This window comes from Schistocerca gregaria, chromosome 1 (genome assembly GCF_023897955.1).
Source record: "Schistocerca gregaria isolate iqSchGreg1 chromosome 1, iqSchGreg1.2, whole genome shotgun sequence".
Lineage (NCBI taxonomy): Eukaryota > Metazoa > Arthropoda > Insecta > Orthoptera > Acrididae > Schistocerca > Schistocerca gregaria.
The window spans coordinates 1,052,794,148-1,052,811,120 of NC_064920.1; the positions used below are offsets into that span (position 1 = coordinate 1,052,794,148).

The 16,973-nt window shown below is 43.4% G+C and overlaps 1 protein-coding gene across 1 annotated transcript in view; it reads right to left on the reverse strand.

Moving 5' to 3' along the window:
- Positions 1 to 13,270, reverse strand: part of LOC126280991 (apolipoprotein D-like) — a 216,219-nt gene extending 202,949 nt beyond the window's left edge. The window contains exon 1 of the mRNA XM_049979808.1: positions 13,081 to 13,270. Coding sequence (XP_049835765.1) covers positions 13,081 to 13,227 — 147 coding nt within the window. The 5' untranslated portion in view covers positions 13,228 to 13,270. The remainder of the gene's footprint in view (positions 1 to 13,080) is intronic.
- Positions 13,271 to 16,973: the final 3,703 nt, after the last annotated feature.

The window sequence follows — 16,973 nt, forward strand, 5'->3', positions numbered from 1 at the left end:
AACGTTCAGATCCCCGCATGGCTGTCGTAATTAAGATTTTACGAGGTTTGGCTAAATCAACCCCCCCCCCCCCCCACGGCCACTTTGAAACTAATATTACGTTTCTAATAACATCGACAGTACCCTAAACTCAGATCTTACTTTGGTGACGTCTACATTTACAATACTAACACGTACGCATGCGTAACATAGTGTAGGTTCCGACTGTAAGAAAAAGTTCCCTCCATTTACCATAAAACAACAAAATGATAATCATAGATACTATATTATTCACATTCTCTGTGAGACAGGCGTAATTTGTAGCGTTATTTTCTGATTTTTGCACCTACGTCTAAAAGACTACTCTGCAATTCACACTTGAACGCCTGGCAAAGGCTGTATCGAACCGTTTTCATACTATTTCTGTACCGTCTCACTCTCGAACAGCGCACAGAAAAATCGAACACTTACATACTTTCGTGCAACTTCTAAAATCTCTTTATTTTGTTATAATGATCGTTTCTCTCTGTGTGGGTTGGTGTCAACAAAATGTTTTCGAATTCTGAATGTCGGAGATTTAAATTTGGTCAAATGATCTCGCCGCAATGATAATCTGTTTCAACGATTGCCACCCCAACTCGTGTATCATAAGCACGTTACACTTTCTCCCCTGTTTTGTGATAAAGTGCTTCACTTCTTCGAACTTTTTCAATGCCCTCAGTCAATCTCATCTGTTAAGGATCCCATACCACACAGCAGTACTCCAGCAGACGACGGACAAGTGTAGTGTAGGCAGTCTCTTTTTAGTGGACTTGTTGCATCTTCCAAGTGTTCTCCAGTCTTTGGTTTGCTCCCCGTCAACAATATTTATGTGATAGTTCCAGTTTAAGTCGTTCGTGACTCTAATTCCTAGGCATTTAGGTTTATTCATAGCCTTTAGATTTGTGTGATTTATCGCGTAACCGAAATTTTGCAGATTCCTTTTAGTACTCATGTGAATGAACTCACACTTTTCATTATTCAGAGACAGATGTCGTTTCTTGAACCATACAGATATCTTTCCTAAATCATTTTGCAATTGATTTTGATCCGTTGATGACTCTACTAGACAGAAAATGACAGCATCATTTGCAAATAATCTACGATGGCTACTCAGATTGTCTCCTAAATCATTCGTATATTTTTTATAATATAGAAACAGCAGAGGGTCTACGAAATTTCCTTGGAGAGCGCCAGATATCACATGCGTTTTACTCGATGACTTTCAGTCACTTTATTACTAACTGTGGCCATTCTGACAGAAACCATGAAACCAGTAGCACAACTGAGACGATACTCAATGGGCACGTAATTTGATTAGAAGTTCACTTGTGAGATACAGTATCAAAAGCGTTCTGGAAATCTAGAAATATGAAATCAGTTTGATATACTCTGTCGACAGCACTCATTACTTCGTGAGAATAGCTAGTTATGTTTCACAAGAACAAAATTTTCTGAATCCGTGCTGACTGTGTCAACAGATCGTTTTCCTGCAGGTAATTCATAATGTTAGAACGCAGCATATGTTCCAAAATCCTACTGAAAATTAACGTCATTGACAAAGGTCTGTAATACATCCCATTACTCCTATTTCCTTTGTTGAGGCCGGCCGCGGTGGTCTCGCGGTTCTAGGCGCTACAGTCCGGAACCGCGCGGCCGCTACGGTCGCAGGTTCGATCCTGCCTCGGGCATGGATGTGTGTGATGTCCTTAGGTTAGTTAGGTTTAAGTAGTTCTAAGTTCTAGGGAACCGATGACCACAGATGTTAAGTCCCATAGTGCTCAGAGCCATTTGAACCATTATTTCGTCTCTTATTATTAGGTATAAATCGCTTCGCTGCTGTCGATACTATTTCTTTGAATTTAAGCCACGTTTGGTCTAAACTTACATAGTTAGTTCGACAAGAATGGAGGCTGTCCCTTACGAAAGCGTCAAGCGAATTTTTATCTGTTTTTTTAACGTATATATTTTGCGTATATTTTGAGTGTCTTTGGATATTAAGGCATTCAGTCACGCTAGAATGACCTTGTGGTCACCAATCCCTGTGTATGTCATAATGCTCCTTATATGCTTTGTATTATTTGTTGCTAAGAGGTTTAGTGTGATTTCGCAACCATTTACAATTTTAGTGGGCTCCTGAATTAAATGTTCGAAATATTTTTCATAGAAAGCGTTTAGTGCTGTGTCGGATAAGTTTAATGTGTTATCGACTTGAAATATCTATTGTCGCCAACGCATTTCCCTTTGGTAAAAATAATTAGGTTTTAAAGGAGATCTAAACATCATGAGCTGCATTATGTCTGCCAAATAGGTAATCGGGTCTATAACCCGTTGTCCATGGCATCCGATACAGAGGGACAAACAACTGTATGTATGTCAGTTTCTACAACCTGACAACTGCACATATAAAACGAGAAGTAATAACCTACTTACATTGTACTGTCTCTATAGTAGTGACATGAGTGTCAATGAAACATACACAAATCAAAAAAAGTTTTGCATCACCTCGTTTCCGAGAGTTCCGGAACCTATACAGAAAACTGCAATAAAGATCAACATAAATATCATTTCCGTGATTTTTATTGCTCATGAAAACCACATATTGCATGTTGTACCCTGGAGAACATGCTGGCCATTCTAGTCGAGCGATGTCGTTATCCTGAAGGAAGTCATTAACAAGATGTGCACGATGGGGCGCGAATTGTCGTTCATGAAAACGAATCCCTCGCCAATATGCTGCCGATATGGTTGTACTATCGGTCGGAGGATTGGATTCACGTATCGTACAGCCGTTACGACGCCTTCCATGACCACCAGCGGCGTACGCCGGCCACACAGAATGCCACCCCAAAACAGCAGGGAACTTCCACTTTGCTGCACATGCTCGACAGTGTGTCTAAGGCTTTAAGCCTGACCAGCTTGCCTCCAAACGCGTCTCCGACGATTGTCTGGTTAAAGGCATATGCGACACTCATCGGTGAAGAGAACATGATGGCAATCCCGAGCCGTCCATTCGGCATGTTGTTGGGCCCATCGGTACCGCGCTGAATGATGTGATTGCAAAGATGCACCTCTCCATGGACGTCGGGAGTGAAGTTGCGCATCATGCAGCCTATTGCGCACAGTTTGAGTCGTAACACGACATCCTGTGCTTGCACGAAATCATTATTCAACAAGGTGGTGTTGCTGTTAGGGTTCCCCCGAGCCATAATCTGTAGGTAGCGGTCATCCACTGCAGTAGTAGCCCTTGGGCGTCCTGAGCGAGGCATGTCATCGACAGTTCCTGTCTCTCTGTATCTCCTCCATGTCCGAACAACATCGCTTTGGTTCACTCCGAGACACCTGGACAGTTCCTTTGTTGAGAGCCCTTCCTGGCACATAGTAACAATGCAGACGCGATCGAACCGCGGTATTGACCGTCTAGGCATGACTGAACTACAGACAACCCGAGCGTATACCTCCTTCCTGGTGGAATGACTGGAACTGATCGGCTGTCGGACCCCCTCCGTTTAATAGGCGTTGCTCATGCATGGTTGTTTACATCTTTGGGCGGGTTTAGTGACATCTCTGAGCAGTCAAAGGGATTGTGTCTGTGATACAATATCCACAGTCAACGTCTGTCTTCAGGAGTTCTGGGAACCGGGGTGATGCAAAACTTTTTTTTTACATGTGTATCTAGGATGTACAGATTTCTAGATGCACACCAAGCTCAACATCCCAAAGAATTTATAACTGACACGCATGTCGTTGCTACAGATATACATAATGTAAGTAGGTTTATATTTCTGTTATTATATATGCAGTCGTTATGTTGTAGAAACTGTTGTACATGCATGATGACGAAATGAAAACCTCAGCTGCCGACAGGTATTGTTGATATACCTCGATGTGGACAGCTGAAAATGTGTACCCCGTCCTGGACTCGAACCCGGGATCTCCTGCTTACATGGCAGACGCTCTGTCCATCTGAGCCACCGAGGACACAGATGAATGGCGCGACTGCAGGAACCTATTCCTTGCACGCTTCCCGTGAGACTCACATTCTCAACTGTCCACAATTCTACATATGTATTGTACCTTATAGAATTGTGGACAGTTGAGAATGTGAGTCTCACGGGAAGCGTGCAAGGGATAAGTCCCTGCAGTCGCGCCATTCATCAGTGTCCTCGGTGGCTCAGATGGATAGAGCGGCTGCCATGTAAGCAGGAGATCCCGGGTTCGAGTCCAGGTCGGGGCACACATTTTCAGCTGTCCACATCGAGGTATATCAACAACACCTATCCGCAGCTGAGGTTTTCAGTTAGTCATCATTTACTCCAGGGAAAAGCAGCACGGTCATCAACAGTAACCGATATTTCGAAAACAAGTTACTGTCTTCGTATATGTTGTACATACAGTTGTTTCTCCCTCTGTATCAGATGCCACTGACGATGGGCTATTGGCCCGAATACCGGTTTGGCAAATAAACATTTGAAGTGCAGCTCATTGTGTTTGGAAGATGTTCTTTAACAAACATCTTAAAGCTGTGGAGCATGAAGCATTCAAGATCTTTGAATAATTACATTGTTGTGGATTAAGTACTCTTCAAACAGTACTTGTTTTCTGTAGCTTAGTCCCGGACTGGTAGATATACTTGAGCACATTAAAATGTGTTGGGGATATATTTGCCTATCTCAAGTGTATTCTGCTTTTCTCTACTTAAAAAAAAATCAGAAATTTAAAAGAACGTACGTTTGAATGATTTCTCGGCATAAATTTTCGTGTAACAATTCTCCCTTTGAATCTAAAGATCAGAATTAATTTCTTCACATTACATTCGCAAATGTCAGACAGAGAATAAAGTACATTAGACTTTCTAGCGGTGGTACTTCTTATCTAATATTCTAAGTGCACATTAGCTACGAAAGCGGAAGTGTCTACTTTGTGCGTTCTTTCTTCAAGAAGGAAATACCGTAATTACTATAGAAGCACAACTAAAGTGCAAGCTACATTTTTAGTTTGTAGCTTTAGTGTTATTAAAAACAGTATCATTCAGTCCAGAAAAGAATGAAAAATAAAAAGTGTATAAATGAAGAATGTACACACTTAATAAGTATCTGAGGAGTTCTACGCAGAACAATCTATGAAAAACAGTAATATACGAGTGCTTTTTTTTTTTCAACCACTAGTCGGTCGCGAATTTAAAACCCCAGTTAAAACCAAGTGAAGCTTTGCACAAATGTGTTTCGCAGTGACTCTAGTATGCACTTTTCAGTTTTGATCACACAGTGAGCCATAAAGATGCCTAGAAAATAGAATGGCTATGAGGTCAGCGTATTGGCACAGACAACGTGCTGCAAGCCAGTATAGAGAATCGGTGAAAATCACCCAGCGGCTGGCTTCTATGACGAACATATTGGGAAGCTGGTATCACTCTACGACAAATGTCTAAGTTGGAGTAGCGACTACGTAAATAAGTATCTGAAAGGTGTAGCTAAATGTTGCAAACAAAACGTTTTTCCATCTAATAGATAAAAGATTTTATTTTCCCAGTCACAGCTGGCTGTCATGCTCTGTGCAAAATTCTACCAGACGGCTTTCTCTTTCATTTCTTCCCCCCAATCCATATTCACCTGATATGTTTCCTTCTCTCCCTTTTCCTACTGACGAATTCCAGTCACCTATGACTATTAAATTTTCATCACCCTTCACTTTCGGAATAATTTCTTTTATTTGATCATACATTTCTTCAATTTCTTCGTCATCTGCAGAGCTAGTTGGCATATAAACTTGTACTACTGTAGTAGGTGTGGGAGTTCGTGTCTATCTAATAGATAAAAGATTTTATTTTCCCAGTCACAGCTGGCTGTCATCTGAATGGCAAGTGTGCAAGCCCACGTCCACAACACCACACCAAAATGACACTTCGCTGCTGGTCAAGGCTGCCTAGTCTGTTAGTAGTCTGTTGCCCAAGACTGATGGGAATGAAACTTCTGAAATCGTTCCTGTAATAAGTTATAAAACGTATTGTAGCCAGAGGCTATTTTCTTTGTAATTAATATTTCACGGTTGGAAACAACACAAGGAAATATACTTGATATGATTATGAAATATTTAGCCTGTAGTGTTTGGTAGGGGCACAAGGAAAAGAATGCAACGTTTACGCTTAATTTGTTTCTATAAAACATTAATTCACATTTCTGTCACGGTGCTACGTCAGCACGATCTTCGTAAAAATGTAGTAAGGTGTTCGGGGATAATTGTTACGCGTTTCTTTGCGAAGTAATTGGAGGTTGATGTCTTTGAAAGCTAACTTTCCTGAGATAATGGGAGGTAGAATTTTATATCAAATCGGCCATTTACTGTCTTAGCACGACTGTAATCCCCTATACGTTTTTGTTGTTGTGGTCTTCAGTCATGAGACTGGTTTAATGCAGCTCTCCATGCTACTCTATCCTGTGCAAGCTTCTTCATCTCCCAGTACCTACTGCAACCTACATCCTTCTGAATCTGTTTAGTGTATTCCTCTCTTGGCCTCCCTCTACGATTTTTACCCTCCACGCTGCCCTCCAATGCTAAATTTGTGATCCCTTGATGCCTCAAAACATGTCCTACCAGCCGATCCCTTCTTTTAGTCACGTTGTGCCACAAACGTCTCTTCTTCCCAATCCTAATCAATACCTCCTCATTAGTTACGTGATCTACCCACCTTATCTTCAGCATTCTTCTGTAGCACCACATTTCGAAACCTTCTATTTTCTTCTTGTCCAAACTATTTATTGTCCATGTTTCACTTCCATACATGGCTACGCTCCAAACAAATACTTTCAGAAACGAATTCTTGACACTTAAATCTATACTCGATTTTAACAAATTTCTCTTCTTCAGAAACGATTTCCTTGCCATTGCCAGTCTACATTTTATATCCTCTCTACATCGACAATCATCAGTTATTTTGCTCCCCAAATAGCAAAACTCCTTTACTACTTTAAGTGTCGCATTTCCTAATCTAATTCCCTCAGCATCACCCGATTTAATTTGACTACATTCCACTATCCTCGTTTTGCTTTTGTTGATGTTCATCTTATATCCTCCTTTCAAGATACTGTCCATTCCGTTCAAATGCTCTTCCAAGTCCTTTGCCGTCTCTGACAGGATTACAATGTCATCGGCGAAACTCAAAGTTTTTACTTCATCTCCATGAATTTTAATACCTACTCCGAATTTTTCTTTTGTTTCCTTTACTGCTTGCTCAATATACAGATTGAATAACATCGGGAAGAGGCTACAACATTGTCTCCCTCCTTTCCCAACCACTGCTTCCCTTTCATGCCCCTCGATTCTTATAACTGACATCTGGTTTCTGTACAAATTGTAAAGAGCCTTTCGCTCCCTGTATTTTACCCCTGCCACCTTCAGAATTTGATAGAGAGTATTCCAATCAACATTGTCAAAAGCTTTCTCTAAGTCTACAAATGCTAGAAACGTAGGTTTGCCTTTTCTTAATCTTTCTTCTAAGATAAGTCGTAAGGTTAGTATTGCCTCACGTGCTCCAACATTTCTACGCAATCCAATCTGATCTTCCCCGAGGTTCGCTTCTACCAGTTTTTCCATTCGTCTGTAAAGAATTCGTGTTAGTATTTTGCAGCTGTGACTTATTAAACTGATAGTTCGGTAATTTTCACATCTGTCAACACCTGCTTTCTTTGGGATTGGAATTATTATATTCTTCTTGAAGTCTGAGGGTATTTCGCCTGTCTCATACATCTTGGTCTCCAGATGGTAGAGTTTTGTCATGACTGGCTCTCCCAAGGCCATCAGTAGTTCTAATAGTATTATCTACTCCCGGGGCCTTGTTTCGACTCAGGTCTTTCAGTGATCTGTCAAACTCTTCACGCAGTATCTTATCTCCCATTTCGTCTTCATCTACATCCTCTTCCGTTTCCATAATATTGTCTTCAAGTACGTCGCCCTTGTATGAACCCTCTATATACTCCTTCCACCTTTCTGCTTTTCCTTCTTTGCTTAGAACTGGGTTTCCATCTGAGCTCTTGATATTCATACAAGTGATTCTCTTATCTCCAAAGGTCTCTTTAATTTTCCTGTAGGCAGTATCTATCTTGCCTCTAGCGAGATAAACCTCTACATCCTTACATTTGTCCTCTAGCCGTCCCTCCTTAGCCATTTTGCACTTCTTGTCGATCTCATTTTTGAGACATTTGTATTCCTTTTTGCCTGCTTAATCTACTGCGTTTTTATATTTTCTCCTTTCATCAATTAAATTCAATATTTCTTCTGTTACCCAAGGATTTCTATTAGCCCTCGTTTTTTTACCTACTTGATCGTCTGCTGCCTTCACTACTTCATCCCTCAGAGCTACCCATTCTTCTTCTACTGTATTTCTTTCCCCCATTCCTGTCAATTGTTCCCTTATGCTCTCCCTGAAACTCTCCACAACCTCTTGTTTAGTCACTTTATCCAGGTCCCATCTCCTTAAATTAGCACGTTTTTGTAGTTTCTTCAGTTTTAATCTACAGTTCATAACCAATAGATTGTGGTCAGAGCCCACATCTGCCCCTGGAAATGTCTTAAAATTTAAAACTTGGTTCCTAAATCTCTGTCTTATCATTATACAATCTATCTGATACCTTTTAGTATCTCCAGGATTCTTCCATGTACACTACCTTCTTTTATGATTCTTGAACCAAGTATTAGCTATGATTAAGTTATGCTCTGTGCAAAATTCTACCAGACGGCTTTCTCTTTCATTTCTTCCCCCCAATCCATATTCACCTGATATGTTTCCTTCTCTCCCTTTTCCTACTGACGAATGCCAGTCACCCATGACTATTAAATTTTCGTCTCCCTTCACTACCTGAATAATTTCTTTTATTTCTTCATACATTTCATCAATTTCTTCATCATCTGCAGAGCTAGTTGGCATATAAACTTGTACTACTGTAGTAGGCATGGGTTTTGTTCCTATCTTGGCCACAATAATATGTTCTCTATGCTGTTTGTAGTAGCTAACCCGCACTCCTATTTTTTATTCATTATTAAACCTACTCCTGCATTACCCCTATTTGAATTTGTATTTATAACCCTGTATTCACCTGACCAAAAGTCTCGTTCCTCCTGCCACCGAACTTCACTAATTCCCACTATATCCAACTTTAACCTATCCATTTCCCTTTTTAAATTTTCTAACCTACCTGCCCGATTAAGGCATCTGACATTCCACGCTCCGATCCGTAGAACGCCTGTTTTCTTTCTCCTGATAATGACGTCCTCTTGAGTAGTCCCCGCCCGGAGACCCGAATGGGGGACTATTTTACCTCCGGTATATTTTACCCAAGAGGATGCCATCATAATTTAATCATACAGTAAAGCTGCATGTGCTCGGGAAAATTACGGCTGTAGTTTCCCCTTGCTTTCAGCCGTTCGCAGTACCAGCACATTCAATCATCTCATGTATCTGAGAAACCAATCATATCTATATAGACGATGGAACATGTTTTCCGAAATCGGTCCAATGAATAATCAGAATCAACAAATTGGAATTTGAGGAATGTAATCTTCCACACCCCTTTAGTAAAAATACTGGTTGTCCCATTAGGAATGATCAGTATCCAGGAATAGGGCAGGAACGATCATTCGAAGAAAAAAAGGCAAGTAAACTTTGAATCTAAACTTCATATCTTAAGAGCTATCAGCACTGCCTCATCTTCGCTACTGCGAAACACATCTCTTCTACGGAACTAGTGCTCGTTTTCCTTTATATGTGAATGTTAGAGCCCAATTTTTTCTTTTTTTGCTCCATACTACCCCCTCCCAAAATAACGAAAGCAAAGAAAAGAGTGAAAGAGATTTGTTTCACTGTATCGAAGATGAAAAATTGCTCACTGCTGTTAAGATATGCCTTTTAGAACCTATTTATACGAGACCTCTTTTGCTTCGAATGGTCGTTCTTGTTATATCGCTGAACATTGACGGTCGCTACTGCGAGACCCTGTATATTGCGGCTGCTTGCATCCGATATGCCAGATCAACAATGATGAAGAGATGAAAACAATACAATACCTTTTCAGCTACTAAACTGGCGTATTTTATTGAAATAACTAATCAAAATGTGTAGCACAGATATTTTTGTGGTACAAAGACTCCAGCGTCCCAGGAGAATAACGCACAGATGTTAGCATTGGGCATATGACATGCAACAATTCTCCTCAGTGAGGCTCTTCAGACGATCTCAGAAGAAGAAACACATCGGCGAAATCTAGTGACCAAACTGACTATTAAACAGGTCCAGCACCTGGTGTTTCCTATGCTTGCAAGTAGGCTATTTAGGATTATATATTGGTAACGTCACGTAGTGCTATGTATGAAAATCGCTGACTCGGCTGTGTGCGGTCTATGGCTGGTTGGACTCATTGTTAAAATATTCGCTTGTGTATTGTTGGGTAGTTGGATGTGAAAAGCGCGTAGCGTTGTACAGTTGGAGGTGAGCCACCAGGAGTAGTGGATGTGGAGAGAAAGAGATGCCAGAGTTTTGAGAGGTTACTATAATCGGACGACGTATTCCGCCAGAAAAAGGAAATTTGTAAAGTCGGATGTCATGAATTGATAGATATATATATGATGACTTTTGAACATCATTAAGGTAAATACATTATCTGTTCTCTATCAAAATTTTTCATTTGCTAACTATTCCTATCAGTAGTTAGTGCCTTCACTAGTTAGGATCTTTTATTTAGCTGGCAGTATTGGCGCTCGCTGTATTGCAGTAGTCCGAGTAACGAAGATTTTTGTGAGGTAAGTGATTCATGAAAGGTATAGGTTATTGTTAGTCAGGGCATTCCTTTGTGAAGATTATTGAAAGCCAGATCGCGTTGGGCTAAAATATTGTGTGTCAGTTTAGTGATGATCAGAATGAGCAAAGAGAAAAATGTTTGAGTACGTTCAGTTTGGCTCAGCTGTTTGAAAATCAAATAACATAAGAGTTTTTCCAGCACTGTCACTTAATAATTTTTCAAAGGGGACGTTCCAAACTGTTTCCCCAAAGACAATGCGATGAAAGCGAACCCCCGCCTCCGGTGTTGAAACTACAAAGGTCCAAGCTCTATCAGAGACACACATTTTAATGGTAAAAGAGTCTGTAAGACTAAAATAACATTTAATAGACTCTCAAGAAAAGCAAATTTGCCTCCATTGTCTCTCGAGAAATGCTGTTAGTCTAGCGAACCAATGAACACCAAGGATTCTTCAAATCAAATCGCTCACGAGGTGAACATAGCAAGTGCCATAACCCGATTTCCCAGAAACTTCGCTCAGTGAAAGAGGAATCACACTAAGCGACTACGTGTCTCGGCTTATCCATAGATATTAGACCATTTCTGAGAAAACGGCCGTCAAAGGTTTCGTCGTTCTTCAGATGTCTTTCACCGCGTGGTAATCGCAGTAACTCTGGTGACATAGTCGTCACTTCTCATTTCCGCTTCTTGTGTTCCAAACCCTTTTACTGTTTTTATTTATTTATTTTCGTTTGTCTAAGCATGTAGAATGTTTCTTAATTTATTATGTATGTGTCTACGGCAATTTCAAGTTTTTTTTAAATTCTCTTTTATCAATTCTTGATTCGCATATTTTATGCATACCTTTGGATGATATCGATCGTGGAAACATTAGGAACATAGAAATTCCGAGTAGCACCGGCATCGCATAAAGGCAGGTTCGCCACAGCGACATTTCTTCGAATGACTGTCACTCGGGAGAGAAATGTCGTTAACATTGCAGAAGGTTTCAAGAAATGCCAATAATTTCATGGCAAACTACGCATAACGGACCACTTTTCCGAAAAGTCAAGCTTGCAGTTGATTTTGAATCAATTTTGTCGAAAACAATTCCAAATTATTTTTCACTCATTTAATTTTTATTTATTAATTCACCATAGATACAATTAGCAAGCGAATAAGGAGAACATTATAACAATATGAACTGGCAAACATTCGTGTAACAAACTTCTAAAGACAACGGTACACAAACTGATAAAAATAAAAGTAAAAAAGCGGGTTACGAACACGGGACGCCAAAGTGTTAAGCCGCAACGCTAGCTTCTGTGCCAACGCTTCGGTTGAACTGTATATTCGCAAAAAGGCACATAAAGTACCTCGAATTTTGACCGTCGTTTTCTCAGTAACGATCGAGTTCTACAGCTACGCCGAGACGCGTGTTGTTTATTTTGACCCCTGTCCCACTCAGTGAAGTTTCTGGGGAATCGAGTTGCCGTGTTCTCCTCGTCAGTGCGTGCCATAAAACAACTTACGAGAGTGTTTCTGTTTGGTTCTTACAAGTTCTGTGCAATTTTTAACACCAGTCTATTTTTTTCACCTCATATTATGAATCAAACAAGTATAACCGTGCCCAAGGAAACGGGTTGAACAGTGAAACTTCCTAGCAGACTAAAACCCTGTGCCAGACCGAGACTCGAACTCGGGACCTTTGCCATTCGCGGGCAAGTGCTCTACCACCTGAGCTACCCAAGCACGACACACCCCGTCCTCACAGCTTTTCTTCCGCCAGTACGTCGTCTCTTACCTTTCAAACTTTACAGAAGCTCTCCTGCGAACCTTACAGGACTAGCACTCCTGGAAGAAAGGATATTGCAGAGACATGGCTAAGCCACAAGTTGGGTAGCTCAGTTGGTAGAGCACTTGCCCGCGAAAGGCAAAGGTCCCGAGTTCGAGTCTCGGTCAGGCACACAGTTTTAAGCTGTCAGGAAGTTTCACATCAGCGCACACTCCGCTGCAGAGTGAAAATCTCATTCCAGGTTGAACAGTCTTCGACTGCGAACCGTAACAGTGCTTTGTTCTTCACTGAATATCGAGCTTACAAACCACAGTCCGCTTGACAGATTTCTCCCAGTGAAGCTAGCACCTGTACATGCTGTTAACGTGGTGACTAACTGTTGTCACAATTCCTGTGTGCCCGGTAGCACTGACATATGAGAGCTGCTTTGTTGTTGATGGCCTGAGTCGCCGAGAGGGGGTCAGACTGGGTGACTGTGAAGTAAGAGACGTGACTGACCTTCTTGATGTCGAAATCCCGCATGCCGCGGTGTGACGGGCACCTGCCGAACCCGAGCCTCTGGGCCGCGGCGCCTGGCGCGTCCATCGACACGAGCAGCAGCAGGAGCGCGAGCGCGGGCGCACACATCGCGGCAGTGGTCGCCATGGCGGCAGGCGGCGGAGTGGCGAGAGGCGGGATCCTGCGCGGTGTCCCCGCGTCGGCCGCAGACACCAGCGCCGCCACGCACCGCGGTCAGCGCCCGCGCCGAACGCTGCCGCTCGCCGCTCGCCACCACTGTGCGACTTCCTCCGTTCTGCACTGGTCTTCTACTGTGCAGTATATATTCCTTTTGCCTTGCAGACTGCATCCAATAGTGAACCAAAGCATTACGACCACCGGCTGTAGTGTGTTGATCCACCAGTGGAACACGATACAGCACTGGTTTTGTGAGACACTGACTCGACAAGTCATTGGTAAACTTCCGGAGGCCTGTAGCACCAAATACACAACTGGCCATTAAAATTGCCACACCAAGAAGAAATGCAGATGATAAACGGGTATTCATGGGACAAATATACACTCCTGGAAATGGAAAAAAGAACACATTGACACCGGTGTGTCAGACCCACCATACTTGCTCCGAACACTGCGAGAGGGCTGTACAAGCAATGATCACATGCACGCCACAGCGGACACACCAGGAACCGCGGTGTTGGCCGTCGAATGACGCTAGCTGCGCAGCATTTGTGCACCGCCGCCGTCAGTGTCAGCCAGTTTGCCGTGGCATACGGAGCTCCATCGCAGTCTTTAACACTGGTAGCATGCCGCGACAGCGTGGACGTGAACCGTATGTGCAGTTGACGGACTTTGAGCGAGGGCGTATAGTGGGCATGCGGGAGGCCGGGTGGACGTACCGCCGAATTGCTCAACACGTGGGGCGTGAGGTCTCCACAGTACATCGATGCTGTCGCCAGTGGTCGGCGAAAGGTGCACGTGCCCGTCGACCTGGGACCGGACCGCAGCGACGCACGGATGCACGCCAAGACCGTAGGATCCTACGCAGTGCCGTAGGGGACCGCACCGCCACTTCCCAGCAAATTAGGGACACTGTTGCTCCTGGGGTATCGGCGAGGACCATTCGCAACCGTCTCCATGAAGCTGGGCTACGGTCCCACACACCGTTAGGCCGTCTTCCGCTCACGCCCCAACATCGTGCAGCCCGCCTCCAGTGGTGTCGCGACAGGCGTGAATGGAGGGACGAATGGAGACGTGTCGTCTTCAGCGATGAGAGTCGCTTCTGCTTTGGTGCCAATGATGGTCGTATGCGTGTTTGGCGCCGTGCAGGTGAGCGCCACAATCAGGACTGCATACGACCGAGGCACACAGGGCCAACACCCGGCATCATGGTGTGGGGAGCGATCTCCTACACTGGCCGTACACCTCTGGTGATCGTCGAGGGGACACTGAATAGTGCACGGTACATCCAAACCGTCATCGATCCCATCGTTCTACCATTCCTAGACCGGCAAGGGAACTTGCTGTTCCAACAGGACAATGCACGTCCGCATGTATCCCGTGCCACCCAACGTGCTCTAGAAGATATAAGTCAACTACCCTGGCCAGCAAGATCTCCGGATCTGTCCCCCATTGAGCATGTTTGGGACTGGATGAAGCGTCGTCTCACGCGGTCTGCACGTCCAGCACGAACGCTGATCCAACTGAGGCGCCAGGTGGAAATGGCATGGCAAGCCGTTCCACAGGACTACATCTAGCATCTCTACGATCGTCTCCATGGGAGAATAGCAGCCTGCATTGCTGCGAAAGGTGGATATACACTGTACTAGTGCCGACATTGTGCGTGCTCTGTTGACTGTGTCTATGTGCCTGTGGTTCTGTCAGTGTGATCATGTGATGTATCTGACCCCAGGAATGTGTCAATAAAGTTTCCCCTTCCTGGGACAATGAATTCACGGTGTTCTTATTTCAATTTCCAGGAGTGTATTATACTATAACCAACATGTGATTACATTTTGCCGGCCGCAGTGGTCGAGCAGTTCCAGGCCCTCCAGTCTGGAACCGCGCCACAGCTACGGTCGCAGGTTTGAATCCTGCCTCGAGCATGGATGTGTGTGATGTTCTTAGGTTAGTTAGATTTAAGTGGTTCTAAGTTATAGGGGACTGATGACCTTAGAAGTTAAGTCCCATAGTGCTCAGAGCCATTTAAACCATTTTTTATTATATTTTCACGTAATTTGGGTGCATAGATCCTGAGAAATCAGTACCCAGAACAACCACCGCTGGCCGTAAAAACGGCCTTGATACGCCTGGGCATTGAGTCAAACAGAGCTTGGATGGCGTGTACAGGTACAACTGCCCATGCAGCTTCAACACGATACCACAGTTCATCAAGAGTAGTGACTGGCGTATTGTGACGAGCCAGTTGCTCGGCCCCCATTGAACAGATGTTTTCAATTGGTGAGAGATCTGGAGAATGTGCTGGCCAGGGCAGCAGTCGAACATTTTCTGTATCCAGAAAGGCCCGTACAGGACCTGCAACATGCGGTCGTGCATTATCCTGCAGGGTTTAGCAGGGATCGAATGAAGGATAGAGCCACGGGTCGTAACACATCTGAAGTGTAATGTCCACTGTTCAAAGCGTCGTCAATGCGAACAAGAGGTGACCGAGACGTGTAACCAATGGCACCCCATACCATCAAGCCGGGTGAAACGACAGTATAGCGATGACGAATACAAGCTTCCAATGTCCGTTCACCGCGATGTCGCCAAACACGGATGCGACCACCATGATGCTGTAACCAGAACCTCGATTCATCCGAAAAAAATACGTTTTGTCATTCGTGCACCCAGGTTCCTCGTTGAGTACACATCGCAGGCGCTCCTGGTTGTGATGCTGCGTCAAGGGTAACCGCAGCAGTACAATGATTTCCAGACACGAAAAACAAGTCGAAAATTGTCAATATGATGCATGTATAACGCTCTGCAAACAAACTCACTAATTCTAAACTGTCCAATATGGATATGTGTTTGCACTGGACCATTATTCCCTCCCATGTAAATTGCCGACTGACTGCTTCTTCACACTTCCCATCTTTATTTAGTTGCGAGAACATCGATTGTGGTGTGCGTATCTAGCAGGTGAAGCCATGTGGAAAATACATTTCCTAATTCACTAGACATGAGAAATATCTCAGTTGACTTTGTAAATTATAGGAATGATTTGGAATCTGTTACATGACCAACATCAGTAGTCGCGAGTAAAAATATGTTTCCTCTACTTTTTTTTCGAGTTTTCATGTAGAGCTCTTCATAGATGGGATAAGTGGTTTACAGCACACTACACCTTTTGGGCTTCCAGTCTATATCTTCGGATATAGAGCGATAATGCTATGCAGGCGATATTGCTATGTGCTTGATATTGAGAAGTAACACGTAAATTCTAAAATATTCTGGCAAAGCATGTGAATATATATGTGTTCTTCTAATCCCAGAGTCTGGAGATTCATGTAGAAAACAAGCAAGCAAGCAGGTTGGGACCAGAAACAGTGACCCCTGTAGGCCAAGGGGAAACGAGCCCATCTTTGTACAACAGCTCGGAGAGTGACATCAGTCTGCTGAGGGCGCTCTGGTCACGTGTCGGGAGTGGATGACTTGTGACCACTCAACCTTGTGGGAAATATCAGTGCTGTGAGGAGTATATATGGTGCTGTCTGTCTTTGCGGTATATGTACGAGTGTCTGGCAGTCGATAGCTATATGAATGATGCGAACGGGGCGATTCTGTATGTCTCAGGATATGAATAGTACGTTTACTGCATCGACATGGTGAGCGGTGATATATTGCTGCATTGGAGATCTGTTTCGCGTTCTAATATTCAAGCTTCCGCCCTCAGT